The sequence below is a fragment of the Quercus lobata genome, chromosome 10 (assembly GCF_001633185.2).
Source record: "Quercus lobata isolate SW786 chromosome 10, ValleyOak3.0 Primary Assembly, whole genome shotgun sequence".
NCBI lineage: Eukaryota > Viridiplantae > Streptophyta > Magnoliopsida > Fagales > Fagaceae > Quercus > Quercus lobata.
In genome coordinates this window covers 35,191,129-35,218,002 of record NC_044913.1, presented here as the reverse complement: position 1 = coordinate 35,218,002, position 26,874 = coordinate 35,191,129, and the positions used below count along the sequence as shown (strand labels likewise).

Genomic DNA, 26,874 nt, shown 5'->3' with positions numbered 1-26,874 from the left:
TATTGCAAATAGAAGACAATAACACATTTTATGAATGAGCCTAATTATTTGACACAATACCTTTATTATTCAACCTATATGCATTATGATATGTCTGTGTGTATGTTGTGCTTTGTGTGGACCATAGGAATGTTTTGGATTTGAGAAAAAAAGGTGTTTACATGTGGTATCTATGGTCCCTTTCAATGTGTATGTCTCCCAAAAATAAAACAAAAACTTTTGTATGTATTTGTTGTGTTGGTATTGTACTCTTTTGAATAAATGAATGTGTTAAGATGTGAAGTTTACTACATTAATTTATATGCTGATGGCTGATTTGGATTTTACTTTTGAGAGTCATCATGGTGGCACCTTTGTGTGGGATCTAGACTTAGTATATTTAGGTGGCAGTGTTTCTACTATTGACAATATTGACTTGATAGATTGAGTTTCTTTGAAATACAAGATATGTGTGTTAGGTTACAAGCAGCTAGTACAAGTAGATTTCATTAACTTATTCCTAGAGGTAATTTGGAGTGAGGGTTGGGACTAATAACTGGAGATGATGAAGTGGTTTGTGTGAGATTCATGTTGCATAACCAACAGATAGGGTAACAATATATGTGTGTGTGTGTGTGTGGAGGGTGGTGAGGAGCCCCTTGTAGTTAAATTACTTGGACATAATGTACAAGTTAATGAGAGAGTAGTGGGTGAAGTAGTTAATTTAGATGAGGTAGATGAGAAAGTTCATGTAGATGCTAGTGGAGGTAATGATGTAGTAGTTGAGCCAAACGGTGGACAAGAATATTGAGATTTTGATTGGTTGGAGAAAGGGTTTGAGGGGCTAGATTTTGATAATGATGTGTTTGGGAGTATGGATGTTGGGCCATTTACATAGGATGGAGTTAGGAACAATGCAACCTTACATATGAGTAATGTAGGAGAGAATGCAGCCCCACAGAGGCCTAATGCAGCAAACAATGACAATGCAGCCCTAATTAGGTCTGATGCAGGAGACAATGTATGGAAGATTGTGAGTGGATTGAACCACCTATTAAAGATGATATGCAAAGTTTGGTAGGGTCTTATGATGATGAGCCACCTATTAAAGATGACATGCAAAAGAACCAGTGTTTAATGTCCAAATTGACATGAGAAAACCAGTGTTGAAGAAGGGAATAAAGTTTCTAAACTCTAGGGTTTTTAGGGAGGCCTTGGAGGAATATGCTATAATGAAGCTTATAGATATCAAGTTTAAACTAAATGAGAAGAAGATATATCAGTTTATTGCATAAATGAATGTGGATGAAAGTGTTATGCATCTCAAATATCTGGGGAGTTGACATTCCAAATAGTAACATTCCATCTAGAGTGCACCTACCCTAGAACCTTCCAACACAGTTAAGTGACTGCATGTTATGTTGTAAAGAAGTATGTGCAAGATTTTGGCAAGAATCCCAATTAGATAGTAGTTGGTGTTTAACATCATTTGAGGTCTAATATTTTAGTTGACGTAAGTATTAGTCAGGTGTATAGAGAAAAAGGAAAGCTACTGATTTGATTACTGGGGATGAACAGCTGCAATATGAAAAGCTTAGGGATTATGCAGAGATGATAAGGTTGAATGATGTAGGAAGTAAGGTTACTTTGCAAACTAAAATGGAAAATGAAAATGCATAGCCCAAATTTAAGAGAATGTATATAAGATATAATGTAGAGAAAGTTGATTTTTTGGGAGGTTGTAAACCAATCCTTAGATTAGATGGGTGCCACTTGAAAGGGAGATTTGGGGGGCAAATACTATCTACCACAACTAGAGATGGAAATAATAACATTTTCCCAATTGCATTTGCTGTTGTTGAACAAGAGAACAAAGATTCATGGGTCTGGTTTTGCCAGCAAGAGAACAAAGTTTAAGTTACATTTAAACTACTTTATACAGAATAAAATTACAATTAAATGGTGCTAAACAGTTAACATTATTTGAAAGAAGGGGAGAACTAGAATTGAATCCACCCATTTAATATTTTTATAAGACTACAATTTCATCATTACTTAACATAATTTGAGAAAACATTTTTTGGTTTTTTTATTTATTTATAAAATTATAGAAAAAAGATTGAAATAAATAATATATATATTATATATATATATATATATATATATTTATATGATTTTGTAGTACAACATTTTGTAACAATAAATGGTAAGGTCGGGTGATGTTAGTGCGTTTCTTGAAACATTTGCGAGGATAAAAAGTCTAGTAAATTACAATTTATTTCTTTATGGATTTTTTTTGATAAATTATTTTTTTATGGTTTGGTCCCATATTATTTAGTTTACAAAATTAATTTATTAAAAACATTTTCAACTTAACAAAATTTTGTATTTTTTTTTTCTTTTTGGACCAATTAACTTTGATCCTATCATAATTGAGTGAGTCCCACACTGTTTATTTTATTGTTATATATTCGATGGAATCCTAAGGATTCAATTAAAGCTATAGTGAGTAGTGTGAAATCAATTCAGGAAAATAACCATCTCAAAAGAAAAGAAAAAATTCAGGCAAATAAATTGTAATTTTTCCAAAAGAAAAGAAAAGAAAAAAAAAAAAAAAAGGTTTAAAAGAGAGCAGAGAGAAGGAGAGAGGGTTCGAGGGTTTTCCAGTTGTTTAAAGAAAGAGAGAAAGGGTTTTAAGTTATATAAGGGAAGGCCTCTTGCTTAGTTTTGATTCCTTCTCTCATATTTTTCTCTTCTCTACAACTACAACACTCTCAGCCTCCATCGAAGAAGAAGAACAACTACAAAATGCACGCCCCAGTACTCGTTCTCAGTAAGTCTCTCTCTCTCTCTCTCTCTACATCAAAATTCCAAATCGATTATTTGCTTTTTCTAAAATGAATGTTTGTTCACAGAGGACTCTCTGAAACGCGAGTCTGGAAGCAAGGTCCAACATGCTAATATCCAGGCTTCTAAGGTAACCAATTCTTAATTGGGGTTTTGTCATTACTTTGTTTGCTATGCTTTTAAAGTTAAAATTAAGATTAAATTTTGATGGGTACCACAACCATAACCGCAGGCTGTTGCTGACATTATTCGTACAACGTTGGGTCCAAGATCCATGCTGAAGATGCTCCTTGATGCTACCGGTGGAATTGTTGTTACTAATGATGGAAATGCTATATTGCGTGAGTTAGATCTTGCTCACCCTGCTGCTAAGTCTATGATCGAACTTAGCCGTACCCAAGATGAAGAAGTCGGAGATGGAACCACTTCTGTCATTGTTCTTGGTATCTTTCTTTTTCACAATCCCTAAAAATGACTATTTAGAGTGTGAGAGAGCATCAACGCTATTATATATATGTTTTTATTCTTTTATAATACTGTCATTTGCTTTTGTTTTTTTTTTATAACTTTTGTCCTTAATTTTTGTTGTTGAAGCCGGTGAAATGCTCCACGTTGCTGAAGCATTCCTTGACAAAAGTTATCACCCTACAGTTATCTGCCGTGGTAAAATGTTACTTGTCTTTTATGAGATAAAAGATACTTTGTTTTTTTTTTTTTTTATTGTTGTGGTTTGTCACTTGTTTTTGTTCATGATTATGCTTTATTTCATCTGCTGCAGCCTACAACAAAGCTTTGGAGGATGCTATTGCTGTGTTGGACAGAATTGCCATGCCCATTGACGTCAAGGATCGTAAGTTTCTTGAATCTTGATTCATTGCTGGAGTCACATATTGAATAGGTTTTCATACTCTTCTTGATTAAAGGAACTTGTCTTGCTTATAGAATATCAATATCCATAAAAGAGTGTGTACATGTATTTTTTTCAATTCAACCAAATACAGTATGTGTTTTACGTGTTATGTTAGTCACTGGTTTTGGAAAAGTGGAGACTTCAAAATAGATATGCATTAAGGATCAGCTTTAAGTCCAAAAGAAATTAATTTTCTGGACCGATTCAAGATGAAGTCCTTTGGTCCATGCCTCCGTAGATGATGCGGTTTTAGTAGATGAAATTAGTCATGAAGCTGACACCAAGGTGGAAATCTTGATGGATGCTTTAGAATCTAAAGGTTTTAGGTTAAGCAGGTATAAAGAAAGTACATGAAGTTGGTTTAAGTTTAGTACAATGGAAACAAAGGTAGAGGGCTTGTAAAACTTAATGGTTAAGAGATCACAAATATTATAGCTTTTGTAAGAATTCATTAAAATATGAAATTAAAAGATGCAAAATACAAGAAATTTACCACAAAACTACAGACACAAGAAAATAAGAATCAGCATACAGAAAAACAATCTATCTGGACAATAAATTAGAAGCAGACTCAGGAGAAATGGAATGAGCCTGATGCCAGGAGAGAATAGTGCTCAGTAACTGTGACTTGAGAATGAGAATCGATGATTCTTTATCTTCAAAAACATGCGAGTTCCTTTGCCTCCAAATAATTCACATTAAGCACGAGGGAATTGCACTCCACACTAGCAGCAAGTCCTTGACTGTAAGGCCAGTCCAACAATACAACAGCTCCCAGTGTTGTTAAAAGCGCGCTTAAAGCGTGCTTAAGCACAAAGTGTGGAGCGCACAGCCCTTAGGTGTGCTTTTTAGAGCTTTTTTATTAAGCGCAAAGCGCGCTTTTATGAGCTTTTTGTAATTAAAAAAATAATCCTGATTTGATTTTTAGCCATTAGATCTAAATATGTTTGATATAAGCCACTAATTTAACATATAAAAACTAATAGTGTGGTGTGCTACCATACACCTAATAGATGATAGCAATGAGTGGTTGACTGGAAGAGTAGAAGAAGATGAACTAGATGAATTTGCTAAAGATGATCTTGTGTTTGATGATGATATTTTGACATGGGGTAGTGTTGCTAGAGCTTTTGGAGTTGAAGAAGAAAGATTCAACTTGAGATCAAGAATGGGTTCACTAGGGCAAGCAACAGGTTCAAGTTTGAGTTCACAACATGCTCCTCATGATGGAGATGAAGATGATGAGGAAAATGATGTGGGCTACAAATCTTGTGATGACAATGATGATGGTCCCTTGCTTAATTAGGATGATGATGATGATTATGTAGATTAGGATTGCATTGCATATTTGCATTGATTTTGTTAGGCAAAGATAACATTACTTAACATTCTAGTACTTTTTGGCCTTTGCCTTTCTGGTTTTATACTTCTATTTTGACTCAACCATGTTTTGTAATCAGGCCATCAAATATAATGGTTGCAAATATTTTATAAAGCACAAGAGAATTATATAAATGTTATATAAATTATATAAAATTTTTTATTGTAATTTATATGATTCATTGATCACTTGATAGTTGTATTGACTATTAATAATTTTTCTTTAATTTATTAATTTTTTTTAAAAAAAAAAAAAATGCGCTTCACATTGATCAAGCATGTGCTTGCGCTTTGCGCCTGGGCTTCTAGAGGCCTCTGTGCTTAAGTGCGCTCAGCGCTCAGCGCTTTTAACAACACTGACAGCTCCTCACCCTTTGAGCCATCACCCATCTTACCCCAAAAGATTCCACAGAAAATTCCATAATTCCCTAACCACCCAACAATGTATAAATAAGTGATCAATCGACACCCAATCCGACTTACATAGACTACACCAATCTGGAATAACAACACCCTGTCTACGTAAATTATCTTTTGTCAAATTCTTTCCTTTCACTATTGACATGAAAAATCAGACTCAAGATGGTGCCTTAACTCTCCATACAACCTTTTAAGGAAATGAAGAATCACATCCTCTGCACAGAGCTCTGTAGAAAGAACTAACCTTGAATCCCTTAACAGTGCAAGGTCTCCAAACCATCCTATCCTCCTGATGGGGACTGAAATGAATGGAGTAAAAGGTATCAAAAAATAAATCCAACACTTCCAATTCCCAATCATGAATGGCTCCAATAAAAGTCAGGTTCCAATGAATGATACTGCCAGAAATGTTCATATAATCAGCCACCGTAGCCTCTTTGTTTCTAGCAATATGAAAAAGTTCTGGAAACTGATCCTTAAAATACTCTCCCTCCTCCCCACCAAACATCCTAAAAAACACAATTCTATTCCCTGTACCCACCTCAAATTTCACAAATTTATTAAACATGGTCGAACTATTACTTATATTCTTCCAGAGGCCAACACCATATGAATTGCTTACAGGGGTTGTACACCAGTAATCCTGAGAAGTCCCATACTTCACAGCAATTTCACAAATGTGCATCCTTTTCTACTCCAAAACACCAAAGCCATTTTCCCAACAATGTTTTTGATATTTTAGATAAATAATTCATAATAATGGAGAGATCAAAGAGGATGTGAACCACAATATAAGAGAAAAGTGGATTAAATAGATAACTGCATCTGGAGTATCGTGTGATCATAGGATACCTATTAAGTTAAATGGAAAGTTGTACAAGACTACTATAAAACCAACTATGTTATATGATACAGAATATTGGGCTATCAAGAAACAATATGTTAATAAAATGAGCATAGCTGAAATAAAAATGATAAGATGGATAAGTAGAAATATAAGGAAAGATAGAATACACAATGAAGAAATTCATTTAAAGATAGTAGTGGCTCATCTCTTGATGAAGAGATGAGGGAGAGTTGCTTGACATAGTTTAGTCATGTGCAAAGAAGAGCATTTAATGCACTGGCGAGGAATATTGATTTGATTGAAGTCAATAGAACGAAAATAGTTACAAGAAAACTTAAAATAACACTAGCTGAAGTAGTAAAAAATGACATGTTAATTAAGAAAGTAACAAAGTATAATTTTGGATATGATATAATGACAGATGAATAAATGTGGCTGATCCTATCCTAATTAGCGATATGCATTGCCATGTAGATATTGTGGACTATGTCTCTTTTAGAATGTGAGTCCTCTACAATGTAATTCATTAGATGCACTCTATGTACAAACACTGTACATGAGGTCTCTCTTCCATAACAATAAAAGTAATTATTTAAAAAGGGGGGGGGGGAGGTAAGGTATATAATGTGAACCGAGGTTGTGATAGTATGTAATGACTTGGGCGTTATTGCTCTTACAGATGAATGGAAGAAGGGCTTGTATAATTTGTATCCATGTCTAGTGTAATAGGAATTTTATTTGGTGGAATATCTATATGTGAGATCCATAGAAATTAAGGGTCTGTTTGGTTTGCACTTTTCAAAAGAGTTTTTAAATACCATTGTTCTTAGATTCATTTTTTTTTTTTCAAAATAAAAGCTTCACTAAGTACTCACTACTCTGTCACTCTTTCATTTTATTTAACAGAATGGTAAGCGGTGTCAATCAAGTAGTTCTCTTATTGTACTGTTTAATTGAAGCTAGAAATATTGACTGTTCGTTATTGCAATAGTTTCAGTACTCTCTCTCTCTCTCTCTCTCTCTTGTGTGCTTGCTCTTCCACACACAAACACATGCATCTGTTTGTGTTCATGTACAGCCAGATACACAAACATCTTAATTGGCAGTTATTTTATGATGGAAAAGGGATTTTGTAGTTTCCTTAGGTATAAGTTAAGCTTGCTTCTGTCTGGTGTACATAACATATGAAATTGTGGCAGGTGCAACAATGTTGGGGTTGGTCAAGAGCTGTATAGGCACAAAATTTACCAGCCAGTTTGGGGATCTCATTGCTGTAAGTATCTTCTTCTAAAGGTTAAGCATGTGGATGTCTTGATAACCATTCTTTTCTCTTTTCCTTTGTTTAACTTGCAACTTGAATCTGGCTGGCGTTTGATTCTTCTCAAGGCACTCCAGAAAATGCTAGAATCTTTAAGAGTTTGCCATGAAATGTTGGGTATGCCTCATCCTTGAGACAATAATTTTGAGACATGCCTCATGCTTCAATAAGAAGAAAAGATGGCCCATGTGACAATTCATCATGCTTGTACTCTTTTTTTTTTTTAATCTAAACTTCAACTTGTAAACTATTTAAGATTTTTGACCAATGAGCTCTAGCTGAAATGACACCTCCCCTCTTTATAGGGCAAAGGTAGAAGGTGAGTTAGTAAGTTCAAGACACGTGAGTGCATGTGTAAATTACCAATAAAAAAGGAAGATTTTTTGTTGTCCTGGTGAAGAGACTGTGTTTAGAGTTGGTTAATCACATTATCCTTTTTTTTAAACAGGAAGACATGATGTTAATTTTTGTTTGTTGATAGCTTGCACTCGCATTGTCATGCTCTGCTCACCAACCATAAATGTCCCTTTTTTGACAAATATGCTGAAACTGCACTGTAACTTTATATCAATTGTTAAATTTACGTGTTGCTTTATTTCGGAAATTTTCTAGGATCTAGCTATAGATGCCACCACAACAGTTGGTGTTGATCTTGGCCAAGGCTTGCGTGAAGTGGATATTAAAAAGTACATTAAGCTTGAGAAGATCCCTGGTGGACAGTTGGAGGATTCAAGGGTTCTTAAAGGAGTTATGTTTAACAAAGATGTGGTTGCCCCTGGAAAAATGAGAAGAAAAATTGTAAACCCACGTATCATTCTTCTTGATTGTCCCCTTGAGTACAAAAAGGGTGAGAACCAAACAAATGCAGAGCTGGTTAGAGAAGAAGACTGGGAAGTCCTGTTGAGAATGGAAGAAGAATACATTAAGAACCTCTGCGACCAGATAGTGATGTTCAAACCAGACCTGGTAATCACAGAGAAGGGCCTTAGTGATTTGGCATGTCATTATCTGTGCAAGCATGGAGTTAGTGCAATCCGGAGGTTAAGAAAGACAGATAATAATAGAATTGCAAAGGCATGTGGAGCTGTTATTGTGAACAGACCAGATGAACTGCAGGAGTCTGATGTTGGTACTGGGGCTGGGTTATTTGAAGTTAAGAAAATTGGGGATGATTTTTTTGCTTTCATTGTTGACTGCAAAGAACCAAAGGCTTGTACTGTACTTTTAAGAGGTGCCAGTAAGGATCTCTTGAACGAAGTGGAAAGAAACTTGCAGGTACTATAATGATGTGATCTGCAAATTATTGTGTTTGAGTAGTGCTGTTTTCTGAAGCATGTTTCTTATACAGGATGCCATGTCGGTAGCGAGAAACATACTAAAAAATCCAAAACTTCTTCCTGGAGGTGGTGCTACAGAGTTAACTGTATCAGCTGCTTTGAAGCAGAAGAGTTCATCTATTGAAGGCATAGAAAAGGTAAATGCTTGTCTCCTGCATCTATTTTATCACTACCAAGTAAATCTGAGATCTAAATTTATCTTTCTTGGACAGAGAGTTTATTCGCAAAAATTAGGTAGAGTGCTGTAGCTTTACATGATTACATAGTGCTTATCTTTTTTGTTTATTTTTTGTGGTTGTAAAATAGTGGCCTTATGAAGCTGCTGCCATAGCTTTCGAGGCTATACCCCGTACTTTAGCACAAAATTGTGGGGTGAATGTGATTCGAACCATGACCGCACTACAAGGGAAGGTAAGAGCCTTTATACAGCATGGTCATATCATGAGTTGACAATTCAATTTTCATGTAAATACTAATCATTCTTATTTTTTGGTTTTTGTAGCATGCAAATGGTGAAAATGCATGGATTGGCATAGATGGAAACACTGGTGTAATTACTGACATGAAAGAGCGCAAGGTATGTTCAAAATGTTCTTGTGGACTTCCATTCTTGCTTTGTTTGGTGTAATTTCTATCTATCAACAATGCTGCATTTGTTTCAGCAGAAAATGTTTTATTGAAAATGATTTGTTTTCTAGAAAACATTTTGGAAAATTGGCTTGTTTTCCTATGTTTGGTTGCAGCAATGGAAATGAGTTGGAAAACATTTTTTTTTTATTGATTGTCTCACACAAAAAATCATTAACATTATTGTAATTCCAAACAGTTATATGAACCAAAACTTTCATTCACAACATGAATTTATGTAGTATGTGTCTAATATATTTTCCAATTAGTTATCAAGAAAATATAATGAAAAATTATGGGAAAAATAATATTGTATATTCTGTTGCTTGTATGAAGTACAAAAGCACACCACAATTTGCTTGAACTCAGTAACTACTAAAAATAAAGCTCAAGGAGCTTCTTCAAAATATTAAATGCACCTGTTATTGGATTAAGTTCAACTGGGGCCTTTAATTCTAGATCAGGAATTGGTTCATTAGTGCCTGTGGCATTCTAGGCAAAAGCATCATTGCATGCAGCTGACTTAGGGCATGTTTGGTATGCTGGAACATTACAATGATTATTCATGTGTAATAACAATTAAGTTATTTGGTTTCATCTTTATTGTAGGGAATAATTATTCCTTAGTAATAGTTATTCTTTAAATTGAGGAATACCTATCCCTTCTAGGATGACTGTAATAGTTATTCCTTAATACATGTAACAACTTTTAAATTAATATATTTCCAAAAAATACAAACTTCCAATTTGCATGATCTTTTACAAATTTTTTATATGTAACAACTAAACTTATGAATAGAAATTTTATTTCCAATAATAAAGATGACTATTCCCAACATAAGCTCCTTTTGGTGTACCAAATGTACCCTTAATGTTTGACATTGCTTGAGTGTCTTGTGGAGTAGTGTTGATTTTGCATGGATCATACTTAAAGTTTGCCCATTAAACTTTGTACTTCTCTATGAATTCGGGAGTAGGAAAAATATTGATGCCAAAGAGTGTACTTTAAATCAAGATAGCTTAAATATTTGTTGCCAAAAACATTCATTAACTTATTGGTCATAAATATTATCAGACCACATTCCAAATCAATGAATATATTTTATTGATGTTTGGATGTTCAAAAAAAGACAAATTACCTATAGACAGTTCTGAAACAAATGGATAACCGCATCTGTTAAAATACGTCAAGTTAGTCAATCTATTCTGAAGTTTTCACAGCCTAGTGATGACACTGACAATAGTTGAAGCATCTGGACATTATCATCAAAGTTCTTGCCACAAAAAAACTTTACATTAACCACTGAATAACCTTCCTAAATTCCTAACAGCAACTTTACTGTTACATTTAATCTGAGACTGGGATTATCTATTATTATGGAATCAACCCAACTAGATCATCTTGTAATGAGAAACCCATAGTAATTATTGGTCCTGTCTCAATGCCGATGTTCTGTGCATAGCAACTTGCCACATACTAAGCATTGAAGCAAATATTAGGTTTCTTTTCTTTTATTTTTAAGTTTAGAACTCTGCATTAAAATTCAAATTATTTCAATTATGGCACTTGCTGTAGCTAGATTATTAACCTGGTTTGTCTGAGATAGAACTAGTGAAGCAGCAAAGCCTAAACAAATACATGTTTGGTCACAAGCTTATTGAAACAATGAGCAGCAAGCAATTTGTAATTCTTGAAATTTTATGGAAGAGACATCAGAAACAACATCAGCTTATGAAAATGACAAACGTTACGTAATAAGTCTCAAACAAATATTTTATATTAAAACCAACTAAAAAGTGCTCGTCTTCAAAAACAAGTTTTTGAAAACAGAAATTAAAAATACATTCCCAGGCATGCCCTTAGTGTTCTGTTGACCAGATCCTTAGTTTTTCATTGATTAAAGTTTTTGTGCCAAATCAAACACCACAAAATGTGGAAAAATATTTTATAGAAACTGTTTTTTTTTTTTTTTTTTTTTGCTGAAACAAATGCAGCATTAAAATATAAAAATCATTCACAGCATTAAAAATCAATGAATTGTGGAAGGATTCTTGGTGTGTCCTTTTTTTTATTAACCATACACAGGACAATTATCCGACATGGTTCAGTAATTTCCAAAATCTCGTGTTCAGCAAATTTTAGAGATGATATGGAGTGATGGAACATGATATCATAAGATCAACATGCATTTTTTGAAACCGCACCCCCCCCCCCACCCCTCCCCCCCCTCCCTTCCCCTTCTTTTTGAAAGCATTGACTCTTTAGGTTTTAGTACCTTGATTTTTCTGTATCATATTGTGATAAACTAACAAACTAAGTTCTTTGTGTTCTACTATTAAATATATGACCGAATGAACTGTTGAATGCTTGGTTGTTCATATATTGTCAGATTTGGGATGCCTACAACGTGAAGGCACAAACTTTTAAGACAGCCATAGAAGCTGCTAGCATGCTCCTTAGGATTGATGACATTGTGAGTGGGATTAAGAAGAAGCAGGCCCCTGGAGCAGGAGCTCCATCAAAGCCCACGGTTGAGACTGAAGCAGATGCTGACAGTGAGCAAATACTTCCTGACTGAAGATATCAGAACAATTAAAGGCTTTACTTTTTGTGGTGTTTGAAGGAAGCTGGGTGTCCAACAGTTTTGTTGAACTTTTGACTTATGTACTGTTTGAAAATTTCAGATTTTTGTCTTGTGCTGTCCTGGGACCACCTAGTCTGTTCTGGGAGCAATTGTAATTACGTTAAAAACGTTTAATGGGATGTCTTTTATTAGCAGAATCAATTATTATGATGATTTCTTCTTCACTTGTGTTTATTGGGGGTAATACCATTTAGTGGCACAATTGAGAACATTGCATAGAGGCCTTTTAAAGGATACCTAGGCTGTTCCAATTCTGCTCAATTGGCCCAGGCTCTCTCAGGTTATTTAACAAAGTTTTGGCTTTGCTATGTTTGAGCTTTGCTTCATATTTAATGAAATTCCTTGAATTTTTGAAGTATATATTGAATTACCAAAAATAATGATACGTATATGGTATTATAAACCTTTGGCAAATACTTGCACATTAGTGTGTATAGTCACATGGGTGTGCAAACAACTGAAAACGTGAGTTGAAAACATGATTTCAAGTTGGAAATCGTGTTTTCATCTCATGATATTAGTTGTTGCACACTTGTATGACTAATGTGCAACAATCACTGTTCTAAGAGTCTATTTGAGATTCGCTTATTTTGTTAAAATTGAAAATTTTTTGCTGAAAGTATGTAGCAAAATAATCCAAAAGTTGGATGATTTTTTTTGGCTGAAAGTACTATAGAATTTTTTATTTTATTTTATTTTGTGTTTAATTTAAACCCTATTTTAATGCTTGAATATGCAAAGCAACTTCCAAATATGAAAGCCAAATATTTAACCACTACCACCACAACAACAACTATTTATTTATTTATTATTTTTTGTCTTAGATTTTAATTTACCATCAAGTTTTTGTATCATAATTAAGATACATATTTTATCAAAGCCATCAATTATGGTTACCCAAAAAAAATACCATAATGTTAATGGTAATTATAACCACAAGTTTTTAGATTTTGACAAAAAAAATACCATAATATGAATGATAATTATAACATTAGTAACAAAGGAAGTCTTAGGATGGAGGCATCCCACATATCGATGCTATGATATTGTTCCGAATCACTTTCATCTCAGGTTCATCAAAAAAAGAGATTACATGTGCCATAAGAAGCCTTTGTCCAAGGTCATTGTTTTCATGTGCTCTAATAAAATTATGAAAAACTATTGTAGCGATAATAATGCGTTCTTGAATGCATATATCATAGGATGACATATTCCTCAAAATTTTCCATCTATTCTTCCAAGACACACACAAAATAAAATGAAATATAGAGGAACCCATGGATAAGAGACAAAAAATACAAAACCCACAAACAAATCCACACAATTTCATTGAAATTTTGTTCATGCAAAATTCAGCCACATCCAATAAAAATGGAAAACACATTGACACATCAGAGGATGACAAAAAATTTAAATACAACTCATAGTGGTCTGACATCGGCATCTCTTCCTCACAGCGGCGGATCAACTTTGTGGTGGATTTTCTCTCGTAACCAAGAAAATGATAGTGAGTTCTGTGTTTCGAGAGAGTTTTTGTATCACTTTTTGTTTGATTAAAGGGGGTTTCCAGAGAATTTTTGTGCATCAGATGCTTCGCATCAATTGGGGCAATTGGTGGTAGATGCAAAATTTAAGAGCTTGAGGAAGAAGTTGGGGGCATTGATGAGAAAGAAGAATGGAGAATCGGCTGAAGAGAAAGCAGATTCAAAGACTTACCGTTGCTAAATGCACCGTTTTGTCAAATTTCAGCCGTGGGTCCAAGAACAGGGAAAAGGGACCCACAAAATTAAACCAAACGTAGTTCCAGTTTCAGTATGCCAAACAGTATGCTAAATGCACTCTAAATCTTTTATGATGATTTAAAACTTGCAATTACTACGGAATTTAAGCTAGAGAGATGGATTGTAAAATTACCATGCATCGTATCTGTGGCTTGAGACCTGATTCTCCATATGTGACAGGCTTTCCAACATTGTTTCAGTGCGGTATGTTTAGGCAGGCTTCCCTTAATTTGTTCGTTGAACTAACCATCAAGCTTATTGAGTATTGCATATTTAGGCTCCTTAAACGTGGTTCATAGGTTAGATAAGAGTCGAGACACCCTTCAAAATATTGGAGCAGGAAAGGCTTATAACTGAGGGCTAGATACTGGTCAAGCACCCTTTTATTGGAAAAGTTCATAATTATTTCGACTGTTCTTGTGGTGGAAAAACTACGAGCAAAGAACAGTACTAAAATTTGTTATAAAACAAGAAAATCTCCTTAAAAAATTATGTTGTCAATGATTCTGTTTTTCTTAAAATGAGTACAAGTGCTGTAGTTAAAAGAAAAACTTAAAAAAAAAAAAAAACAATTTCATAAGATTTTTTTTTTTTTTTTTTGACTTTTTGAACCAATTATATTTTCGTGAATATAAAAATATCAACTAATTGGCCCTCCACTATGCATAGTATAATTTGGTGGAAACTTTGTTTTTGCTTTTCTTTTAATCAGTCATGGAAATTCTAATCTACTCCTAGCAAATTTGTTGTTCTGTTTCCAATCTTTTCCTTGAGCAACTAGCGCACACTGTGGTACGTAACACAACTAAAGAAGGGTCCATACTGAAATTTCAGGACCTGGACACAGCTCTTCACTCACTGCTGAGTTGCATGTTTCCCTAAAGCCACTCTTTGTTGACCACCCAGGGGAGAACGAACAATAATAAGCCTACATTCACACTAATGGCTAGCAATGAGCCTACAATTTTTTAAAACCTTACTTTTTCTCCTTTTTTCTCACTTTTTCAAAATTTTTCAAGGTACAAATATACTTTAATACACTTTCGGCAAAAAACTAGATAAGTTATTCTCAAACAGACACTTAATGGACTCAATTCATATCGTTATAACCACTACCAGAATTCCAATGTCAAAAACAACAAAACTGCTAGACTTCCAAATTAATGCTTCTTGATCGAAACATCATAACATTGGCAGAGTCAAAAATAAATAACTGACAAAAGGAAATAAGTCAAAATAAACAAAAGTGTTTCAACTTCATACAACTATATTGTAATCAATCCTTGGCTGGAGGCTGAGTGAGATGCAAGACTCAGACATAGCTGTCGATCAATGATTTCCTCATCTCATCCACAATGGCACTAGGCTGGGCTGGCTTCAATTGGAATGCAGTTTCAATAACATTGAGTTCTGTTGCTGTGGTATCTGAACCACAAAATGCTGTCCAATCATTCACTGTCAAGCCAGCACCTATCACCTCACTACCACGGTTCACAGTCCCAGCAGACACAGGAACCTGAAGAAGTGTTGCAAGTTCATTCATGTCTTCAACGGATGTATGGGGATGAACCTGCATAGTATTCAGCAAAGACCCAGTAAGTATGCAAAACATGCCTCAGTAGATGCCTCAATAAACACCATTCCAAGGAGAATCATTTTCTTACCAGAGCACCTTTGTTTGAGAAGGCACAATAACTACCCACAAGGATATTACCAGCAATTGTCTGCCTAAAAACTTCGACTCCAAGAACATCTGCTATCATCTCCTCAGTTTCCTGGTCAAGAATAAAACAGTTCAACATGAGTATCCTAAAAGGTTTTATCAACTAAAAGAAACCAGTCACTTCTTCAGATTGGGCTGCTAGAAAGCTTAAAAGAAATCTTAGTTCTGCGGATAAGACAACAATACCTTATCAAGATCAGTGTGAGTAAGAGCAACATGATCATTGCATGCTATACAATTCCCCAGAGCAGAAAGTCTTTCATCTATGCGTTGAACAACTACTTGATCCGGAAGACTGTTTCTCAAGTGCTGAAGTTCTGTAATAGCCACCAAACAATAACAATAAGACAGTGGCAATTTTAAGTAGAATACAATTAAGCATGCAAGATTAATTAGCATTCAATAAGCAAAATCCATTTAGATTTGCAATAATTAAAACTTCATTCATGACCATCCCAAGAAGAGAATCAAATTTGAGAAGGCTTTGCCATTGATGAACAGAAAAATGGATTTCATTTGGCTGCCCCAAGTAAGATTGAGACATTTTTTAGTATAAAAGTGAAGGTTTTAATTGCTGCAAAGCATGCCAAATCCAAGATCTCATTACAGAATGAAAAAATAGTGCTGAAAGATACGCATGAGCTTCTTGAAGACCATCAATGTGTAAAAATTAGAGAATTAACATGTGTCACCATTGCTAATGTATAATGAGTTGCAAGTCAATTTCCCATTAAGTATGAATATAAAAGAATAAAAGGTTCTATGTAACTCAGTTTAGAATCCACAAGTGTTTTATAGCATGTGAAACATTCCCGTTCATGGTTCAAGCAGAAACCAAAGATAAACCACACTAAGGTCCATCATTGTATATTTTCACTCAAAATTCATGCCAATACCACTTCATCACCTCATTGATTAATATCACCAGTGAACAAATTCAAAGACTCCTATAACATATCTTTCAGCCAAATCCAAATGCAGTAAAAGAATAAGCAAACCATGAAATAAATTAAAAACAACAAATAGTCCAGGAAAAAAAATACTTGGCATTTCATAAGAACTAAATATTTTAGTTGAGATGAATTTATTATGACTATGATGCAACTTAAGTTGTCAAGGTGAATGCTCTTAGAGACCAATGAATGTACAGTTAATGCATATTAAGAATTTATTGTCATAATAAAAAGAAAGAGAAATGCAAGGTAAAGTGATTAACATATAGTAAATGCATTTTATTTGAGTCCAGGAATAAAAGAGTAACCCTGGTCGGTGGTGTTGTGAGGCAATAGAAGCCCATTTTTGTTGCCTGCACAGCACAATAAAAACGAAAGCAAGGAGAGATATCACATCAGATTTTGGTTGAAAGAAGTTATGAAATGCAAAAGCAATCTATGTTTCTATAAAAGCATGAAGAATATCAATAGTACCAGCACAAAGGCGTCCGATAATGCGAGTGCCAGCAATGGAGGTCTTAACAACAGGGATAACATCGGCTAACTCAGCCTCAAATGCGCTGCAAAGAGATCAGCTTTATTTGCACTAATTCTAAATGCATTATTATTTAAATTAAATAAATAAAAAGGGATAAATAACCTGTAGAAGCTTTCAGAACCGCCAATGGCAACCAAACAGTAAGCATTGGTGAGCTTTGAAAATACACCCACATCACATGAGTTCTCAAATTGAATTCCTGTATGTATGTAATTCAAATTCATTCTCTATCTCATGAATCATATAATAATGTAAATATAAATATAAATAAACAGAAAGACTTACTGTTGGCCATGATTGATTGTTTGAGGGAAAGCCCAAAAATAATAAATAAAAACACTAACTTTTGTTGTTGTTGTTGTTGTTCACAAAATATGTAGCTTTTCAACTCCAAGACCTACTACTGCAACAACGCAAAGCAAAGATAAAATCAATTAAAAAAATAAATAAATAAATAAATAAACTAGAACTTGAACCAGGGCCGGCCCTTCCCTTAGGCGAGTTAGGCAATTGCCTAAGGCCCCCAAGTCCCAAAATTTTAGAAAAGAACCAACCGGGTAGTAGAGGATTTAGTTTCAAATGAATTACAAAAATAATCTGGCACATCCTTTTAACCAAAAAAACAAAAATTTTGGTAAATCCTATTAAACATTGGTTCTAAACAAAATCATTGACCAGATAAACTACAAATCCGGTCTAAGAGATTAACCACAAAACAATCACAAATCAAAACAAATAAATCCACTCATAACCCTAAAAATTTTACCTTTCTCTCTAGTCTGTGCTCTCCGCCTCTCTCTAGTCTCCAGTCTCCAGCTGGACCGCCTCAGCCTCTCTCTGATTCTCTGCTCTCCGCCTCTCTCAAGTCTCAACTGCCCACCTCACCGTATCAGGTTCTGAGGTTCAGGAATCAGGTATAAAATTATAAATATTTGGGCCATTTTATTTGTTAAGAACTTAAGATAACTTTGTTTATTTGGGCCCTCCCTGGCTGGTTTTGTAACTTTGTTTATCACTTATCGGTGGCTGCCTGGACCCTCCCTGGACTGGGCGTTAAGTTTGGGCCTTCAAGTTTTTATTTTTTTGGTTATAGATAGGGTTTGTTTTGTTTTGTTTTTTTTTTGTGGGTCTTATTAATAAGTCTTGTGTCAGTGTTATGGTTTTGCTTAAATTTTTGTTATGTTTGTGCTTAATTTTTTTTTTTTTTAAAATTTATGCATTTTGAGATTGCTAAAAACTTGTTATTGTTCAGTGAAACTACAACAATATTTTTTATATAAATCAGGTTTTATTTCTTATTTGCTCTATACTTGAAAGTTATTTTTTTTATTTTAGTATTTATAAATATATTGTTTAATTAGAAATGTCTACTAGAAAATATGCATTTGGATATGAAAAACTTCAAAAAAGAAAAAAAGAAGAAAAATTAATTGAGTCTAAAAAAGGATCAATGGATAAGTTTGTTATTGGTAATAAATAAAATATAACACAAAATTTAGATGAAAATATCACAAATGAGCAAGAAATTCACCAAAATAATTTAGAAGAAAATGATATTCAATTTTGCAATACAACAAATCTTGATAATGAACTTCAAAATAATTTAGAAGAAAATGAAAATAATGATGAAAAATATAATATAAAAATATTAAATAAACATTAATTTAATTAATATATAAGTATAAAAAATGCCTCATTTTTAGTTCTCATTTTAGGCCCCAAAATGTTTAGGGTCGCCCCTGTTTCCCTCTCATCCTCTCTTTGCCTTAACCCATGTTACACCGTGCTCCATGACTGACCACCAAGCTATCCTTCTAAACCTCCATAGCCGGAGTTTTTCAAGCTCATCACCTCCAACCACGCACCATTGCCGAAACCCAGCCAAAATCAATCACAACAAAAACCAGAAGCCCACCAAATCACAAATCAAATCACACCCACCGAAATCAAAGCATAAAACCCAAAAAATAACCAAAATCACAAAATGAAAACACTGAAAGTGAACCCACCGTTAAAAAAACATATATTAGTTTTGTTATTATATTTTAGAAGAAGAATCATCTTGTTGGACTAATTTTTGATCCAAATTAATAAAACACATACCACAAGCACGAATGATAGACTCAAAGTAAAGCAAAAAAAAAGGGTATTTTTTAGAAAAGTGTTTTCAGAAAATAGAAAGGATAAACAAAATATAAAAACTATTTGCTTCATAATCTCAAATAAATAAATAAATAACCAAAAATCACACACCATAATCTGGTAAAGTCTCGTGAGCCACAATTTCATCTAAGATGATCGTCTGAGTTAAGAGGAAGAGATTTTCATAGTCTTTGGTTCGGTAGCACAATCTTCGATTTCCTTTCTTGACGTGGTTTTCGCTCGCTCCTCTCCTGTTAGTCTAGGCAACGTATAAAGAGAAATAAAAGGAAGAAAAACAAAGCACTGCGTAAAAAAAAAAAAAAATGGTGAGAGAAAAAAGACGGACTGAGATCAAGTGCATTGTTGTAGGTATTTTTTTTACATTTTTTACTCTTTTTTTAAAAAACTTTTTAATTCTCCTTTAATATATTTTATTTAATGGTTGAGATTGAAAATTATTTTTTCAACTTTTAATCTCAGCCATTAATTACAATTGCATCAGGGTATTGTACCTGAATCTGAAAAACACAAAAAGACCTACACATACACATACACATAAACATACATAAATATAAGCACGCATAAACACATACACATACAAATACATAAACACACATACACATATACATACATAAGTACACATACACACACATACATAAACATACACATACACATACACATACACACACATACATAAATATACACATACACATACAAATACACATAAACATACATACACACATAAACATACATACACATACACATACACACACATACATAAATATACACATACACATACAAATACACATAAACATACATACACATACACATAAATATACATATACATAAATATAAACATAAACACACATCCACATAAACACGTATAAACTCACGTAAACGTAAACATACACACACATAAACTTAAATATAAACATAAACATACATAAAGGCTCGATTTAGCACAGCAAAGTAACTAATGAAATTGTTTGAGGATTGGTGTTAGATTGCAATTTTTTCCAGTCTATATGAGGGTTTAATTTTTCTCAGTCTGTATATGTGTTTATGTCTATGTATGTTTATGTTTATGTGTGTGTGTTTATGTTTGTTTGTTTTTGTTTATACGTGTTTATGTATATGTGTTTATATTTGTTTGTTTTTAAATGTTTGTGTTTGTGTTCATACATAAACATATACACATACATAAACTTGCATAAACATAAATGAACATAAACATAAACACACATGCACATACACATAAACATACACATACATATACACATACACACATACACATGCATACACATACATAAACATAAACATAAACACACATGCACATATACATAAATATAAATATACACATACACACACATAAACATACACATATACATACACACTCATAAACACACATGCACATACACATAAACATACACATACACATACACATACACATACACACATACACATGCATACACATACATAAACATAAACATAAACATAAACATAAACACACATGCACATATACATAAATATAAATATACACATACACACACATAAACATACACATATACATACACACTCATAAACATACATGCACATACACATACTTTTTTTAGTTTTCGCCTTAGGCCTCAAAATGTCTAGGGCCGCCCCTGACTTGAACTAAAAGCATGAGAGAGAGCACTTATGAAAATTTTGTGTTTGAAAAGAGTCCGTACCACCTTTTCTGTTTTTGTGTATCGGTATCATGTCGTGGCTGCTCTCTCTTTTTTTTCTCTGTTTTGTGTTTTAGGGTTTTCAATCAGACGGATTAGCTTAAAATATCTATCTTGCTTTTCACTTTCAGACCTTAGCAAATGTTTTTGTTTTATTTTCTTTCTAATAATAATATAGAAGATACTTTCAAAAATAATAATAATAATATAGAAGATATTGTTTGTGCGTGGCTGCGTGCTGTGTTAAAAGTGGGAATAATTGAGTCACACCTAGTTTACGGGCCCATTTTAAGGTCCAGCCCAAAACTAAAGTTTATAAAGCTCAGGAATAAAAATAATTGAGTCACTTTAATCCAAAAGACGCACAGTTGATGGGAAGAGGCAAAAGCACAGTAATATTGTAAAGAAAATAATGTACGTAACTTGAAAATAAATAACTTGAAAATAAGAACAATAATAAGGTGGTAGAACCAGCCAAGTAATATATATCAAAATAATTCAAAGTAAATGAAAACAATAGTTCAAAGTAAATAAAAGCAATTTAGAACCGTCCGGTATAGCGGTAATCCGTCCAAGGTGGCGGTAGCAACAAGTAGAATAATGAACATAAAACTGAAAATACTTATTATTGAAAGTAGGATAAACACTTACAGTAGTAGTGAATACAAGATCTCAACAGTTACAGGTTAACAGTTACAAAGCTTGAACTAGTCCTAGTTACAAGGTTTGTAGGATTACAAAGTTTGTAGTGAACAAGGATGAATAAGGTAGTAGTAGTAGAAATAAGGAATTCCCTTTCTAAGAAGGTTTCCTAAGAGAAGCAGTTCTAAAGAGAGAATTCTGAACTAAAACTTGACTTTAAAAACTCCAAGGGACAGCCCCCCTTAAATAGGCAAAATCGGAGTAAACAGTACTTGTGAAGAGTAAAAGTTAACAGTGAAAAGTAAAAGCTGGTGTGACTAAAAGTCACGTGAAACATGGATAATCATCTTTTCAGAACATTATCATCAAAAGTGGAAAATAATAGTGGAATTTCATCAGTAAGTAAACAGTGTAGCATTTGGCCTTTGTGCAGGCCAGACAAATAAGCTTAATCTTCTTGAAAATCTGGGGTGTTATCCTCATCATGACCGAACAGCTCCTGATCATATGGGAAATAGGGGTTGTGGGCAATAGATTCTTCTGAAGAGGCTTTGGATTCTTCTTGATTAGCAACAACTTCTTCTGCCCATTTGAGTAAAGCTAGAAGAGCATCAGGATTTTTTCTCAAATTGTCAATAGGGGAGCTCTTATTTTTTGCTAGAGGCTTAACATTCTTGCTGGAAAAAAAAAAAGGGAGCATCGCAGGAGCAGGGGTTTGAACAGGGGAATGATCCTTTGCAATGGGCAAAGCAACAGCAGATGAAGATTCTCTGGAAATAATGGCAATAATACGTTGGGTGTGAGTTGCCCCACCATTTTACATACCAATGCCTAGAGAGAACATCACCGTCTTTCTCATATTGCCATTTGAATATCCAAGGTATTTTATATTTTTTAACAAAATGAAGCAAAGCAGGAAATTTGGCTCCATAAGCACCACATCTGTAACATTTCTTGAAATATTCGAAAGCATCAAGCAATGGTGCAGGAAATATTTCAGTAATAGGACCAAATTGGGTCCACCAACAGTTGAACCAAAAAGGCAAATAACCAGTGAAATTTCTGTCAAAGTTAACAAACCAGGAATGAGACATGTTTTCATTCTGGTGTAGCATGAATCTTGACCAAGCAGTGATATAATCATAATATGAATAGGGAATGGGGGAACTTGGCATTGTTTTGATAGAAGTAAGAGAAGAGCCCCATTTTTCTTCAGAAATAAAATTGACCAAGTAAACACTGTGATAAATAATTTTGAAAGTATCATCTTTATCAGAAACAATGTTAATAATAATATATTTTTCATGACGCAGAAGATCAGAATAATAATTTAAATTCTTTTCTCTGTGCTCTGGAATCTAATGAAACATCGGAGGGAAATAACTTTTAGCAAGTCTGAGAGGATCAAAAATAGAGACTCTGTTGGGTTCAATATAAAACAAGTGTTGGAAATATTGTTTTTTGATGTATTGAGGGGAATTTTTTGGAAAAACAGTTTTAATAGGCTGGTTAATAGGGGTTATGGCATAAGGGTCATAGGATGAAGCAAGAACAGTGGAGTAATTGGGCCTAGGGATGATTCCTAAGGTGGTGAAACGGTTAGTAATGTCAAGGGGAGAAGCAAGTTCTTTTTTAACAATTTGTTTGGAGGTTTCAGCAGGATGATTATCTTTCGGTCTTCTACTTGCCATTGTGACACTACAGAAATTCACGGGTAAGGAAATCAGAGATAGAATTTTGAGATCCTTTAATATATTTAATATCAAAATCAAAAATGCTTAAAATAGCTTGCCATCTAGCAAAAATATGTTTTGAAGTAATATTTTCAACATCTTTTTCAATAACATATTTAGCACTTTTGCAATCAATACGTAACAAAAACTTTTGGTTTAACAAATCACTTTGAAATTTTGAAATACATAGTACTATAGATAAAATTTCCTTTTTAATAGTACTATAATTTAACTATGCATTATTCCAAATACCAGAATAGAAACGAACAATTTGTTCAGGTGACTCAGGAGAAACTCTTTGTTTTAGAATACCACCATAACCAACGTCAGAGGCATCGGTTTCAACAATTTTGAAAGCACCAATAGTAGGAATACCAAGACAAGGCAATGTCTTAACATGAGATTTGATTTGTCTAACAATAGAAGTATGAACATCAGACCAAGGAGGAGGATTACTTTTTAACCGATCAAACAAAGGTTTGCATTGTTTCCTCATATCTTTGTAAAAATCCGCAACATAGTTTAATGATCCAAGAAATCTTTGGAGTTGTGTTTTGTCAATGATAACGTCAGGAAACTTATCAGCAAATTGGATGGCCCTATCTATAGGACGAATCTGTCCTTTAGAGATATCATAGCCAAGAAAATGAACTTTGGTTTGAAATAGTTTAACCTTCTTGGCTGAGACAACAAGACCATTTCTTTTAATAGTATCTAGAAACGAATTCAAATGTTTCCAGTGCTCATCAATAGAGCTAGAGTAAACAAGAACATCATCAAAATATCATTCATGATATTTTGAAACTCGTATGGGGCATTTTTAAGGCCAAATGACATAACATTCCACTCATAATGTCCAAAAGGAGTGGTAAAAGCAGTTTTGTACCTATCATTCTCACTAATCTAGATTTGCCAGAACCCAGATTTCATGTCAAACTTGGAGAACACAATAGCTTCACTTAGCCTATGGACAAGGTCATTCTTATTGGGAATAGGATACCGAATCCATTCTAAAACCTTATTCAAGGGTTTGTAGTTAATGACTAATCTTGGGGTTCCTCTTTCAATCTTAGCATTTTTTTGGACATAAAAAGCTGAACAAGACCAGGGGGACTTGCTATTCCTAATCAATTTTTTCTGCAACAAATCATGGATTTCTTTTTTGCAAAATTCAACAGTTTCAACATTCATTTGGATAGGACGAGCTTTAGTGGGAATATTTTTCTCATCAAAATCTTTAACATATGGCAAATCAACAATATGTTTCTTCCTATGCCAGAAAGCATTAGGAACATCGGAGCAAACATCATCAATCAACATTTTCTGAAAATTATCAATTTTGGATTGCAACAATTTATCAGAAATTTGTTTAGCAATTTTCTTGTATCTAACCTCTTGCTGAAGGAATTTAAGATGTTAAATTTTAGCATGAATCATGTTTGAAGCAGTATTAGTATCAATATCAAACTTTGAAGCAAATTTGAACTTTACTTTTTGTCCAAAAGGATTAGTGGTAATTCCATCATGTTCAACAAGAAAAGGATATAAAGCATTTATAAAAGGCAAACCAAGAATCACTTTATCAGTCATATTTTTAACAAGAATAGAAGGAATCTTGAAACAGACATTAGCATCGCATACATGAGCATTATTCAATTCATACTTAATTTTCATCTGAGAACCATTAGCAGAAACCAATCTTTTAGTAGATTTTTCAAAGTATTTTGAAGGAATCAGTCCTTCCTGGATACAGTTCATATCCGCACCTGAATCTATCATAGCAATAACAGTGAAATGATAATCAAGAGAAACAACAATTTTAACTTTTGTAAACCATTTTGGAGGAATTATTTTATTAACAAGAGCAAGTTGAGAATTAGTGAAAGCATCAGGAATACCTTTATCAGAAAGAAGAGTTTGTTGACTGGATTAATCTCCATCTTTATGCTCATGTCCTTGTTTAAGATTACTGTTATCACTTTTAATATCTTTAAAATCATGTTTTAATTCGTTTATCTCTTGTTTAACAATATTAATTTCATGTTGTAAATCATTAACAGTTAGTTCTTTAGATTTCTTTTTATTAAATTTTTCCAAAGTTTTATCCTCTTTACTCTCGGTGAGAACATTAGTTTTAATAACATTGCAACAAGAACCTCTACTACCAATTTTAATATTAGGAGAGTCAGAAGAATCATCAATATATAGCATATTAAATTTGTTTTTTAAATTACCAGGTTTTTCTTTACAGTCTTTACTAAAGTGTCCAGATTTACCACAATTAAAACATCTACCTTTACCTGACCTTTGTTTAACATATTTTTTAGAAACATTTTTCTTCTTAGCATAAAAGTCATTAGGTTTAACAAATTTATTTATGTACTTTTTATATTTTTTATGGTTTTTATCATGCTTTTTACTTTTTTGCCTAGGAGGAGCAATAGGAGGCAAACCATATTGGTCACAAAAATTTCCCATTTCATATTTAGCTTTTCTTTTATCCTTTACTTGGTGTTTTAACAATTTTTCATCATTACACATATTGATACCAAGTTTTTTAATAGTATTGAAAATATCATCATAGGTTAAATTATCATAATCAATAGAATCATTTTTACCCATTAATTCTTGTTTTACCTTATGAGCAAAGATAGGAGGCATACCGTCAATAAACTTTTCCTTCCAATAAGGCTTATGACAATCTTTCCAGAGCATCACTCTGGAAGTAAAAACATCTTGATACTATCTGTAATCAGACATAGTTGGACAACTCAAATTATTCAAATAATCAGAAACACGAGATGAAATATTTGATGGAGTACCAACAAAATGTTTGAGAATAGTATAGATCAAAGTATTGACACCATCAGGAATACCACGACTAATACTTTCATCAAAATAGGCAAACCTTCATCATTCTTTTTAATAGCATGTTTAATAGACTCTCTGGATTCTTCAGTGATATACGAATCCCACCATCCACGAAGAGTACCAGAAAAACCAGTAACAAGTAGATTAACAATTTCAGGTTGATCAAGATCATGGTTATTTTGATAAGCAATACCAACCATAGACATATGACTCATTTTATTGATGATTTCTTATTCAGACAAACCATCAATATTCCATTCATAAAACTTATCAGCTGAAACAAAAAACTGTGTTTGAAAAGATTTCTCTTCAAACTACATATCAGGAGGAGTGGGTTTTGAATACCAGTTTTTAGTAAAAGACATGGGTTTGGAGTTTCCAACAAATCTTTTAATTTCTGGGAAATCATCATCAAAGATTCTTTTTGCAGAAACAGAAGAAACAGTATCAGAATCTGTATTTTCTTCAG

The 26,874-nt window shown here is 33.5% G+C and overlaps 2 protein-coding genes across 2 annotated transcripts; one reads left to right on the top strand and one right to left on the bottom strand.

Moving 5' to 3' along the window:
- The first annotated feature begins 2,589 nt into the window (after positions 1-2,589).
- Positions 2,590-12,476, top strand: LOC115963642 (T-complex protein 1 subunit gamma). Its single transcript, XM_031082733.1, has 11 exons — positions 2,590-2,812; positions 2,895-2,956; positions 3,059-3,269; positions 3,421-3,489; positions 3,605-3,676; positions 7,583-7,656; positions 8,314-8,976; positions 9,050-9,175; positions 9,345-9,449; positions 9,541-9,615; positions 12,056-12,476. Exons 1-11 carry the CDS (start codon positions 2,788-2,790, stop codon positions 12,242-12,244), a joined length of 1,671 nt encoding a protein of 556 aa, XP_030938593.1. The 5' UTR covers positions 2,590-2,787; the 3' UTR covers positions 12,245-12,476.
- Positions 12,477-15,132: 2,656 nt separating this feature from the next.
- On the bottom strand, positions 15,133-18,253 carry LOC115964184 (eukaryotic translation initiation factor 6-2). The gene is made up of 8 exons (XM_031083539.1): positions 18,072-18,253; positions 17,591-17,708; positions 17,408-17,504; positions 17,242-17,327; positions 17,076-17,120; positions 16,001-16,131; positions 15,756-15,866; positions 15,133-15,661 (listed from the first exon to the last, which is right to left on the bottom strand). Exons 2-8 carry the CDS (start codon positions 17,598-17,600, stop codon positions 15,404-15,406), a joined length of 738 nt encoding a protein of 245 aa, XP_030939399.1. The 5' UTR covers positions 17,601-17,708; positions 18,072-18,253; the 3' UTR covers positions 15,133-15,403.
- Positions 18,254-26,874: the final 8,621 nt, after the last annotated feature.

Excerpts from the sequence above, each read along its gene's own strand:
- LOC115963642 (XM_031082733.1), top strand. The coding sequence starts at position 2,788 with ATGCACGCCCCAGTACTCGTTCTCA. Across the intron at positions 2,813-2,894 it reads CGCCCCAGTACTCGTTCTCA|AGGACTCTCTGAAACGCGAG; the intron begins GTAAGTCTCTCT and ends GTTTGTTCACAG. Across the intron at positions 7,657-8,313 it reads AGTTTGGGGATCTCATTGCT|GATCTAGCTATAGATGCCAC; the intron begins GTAAGTATCTTC and ends GAAATTTTCTAG.
- LOC115964184 (XM_031083539.1), bottom strand. Across the intron at positions 17,121-17,241 it reads TATCGGACGCCTTTGTGCTG|GCAACAAAAATGGGCTTCTA; the intron begins GTACTATTGATA and ends TGTGCTGTGCAG. Across the intron at positions 16,132-17,075 it reads TCACAACACCACCGACCAGG|AACTTCAGCACTTGAGAAAC; the intron begins GTTACTCTTTTA and ends TGGCTATTACAG.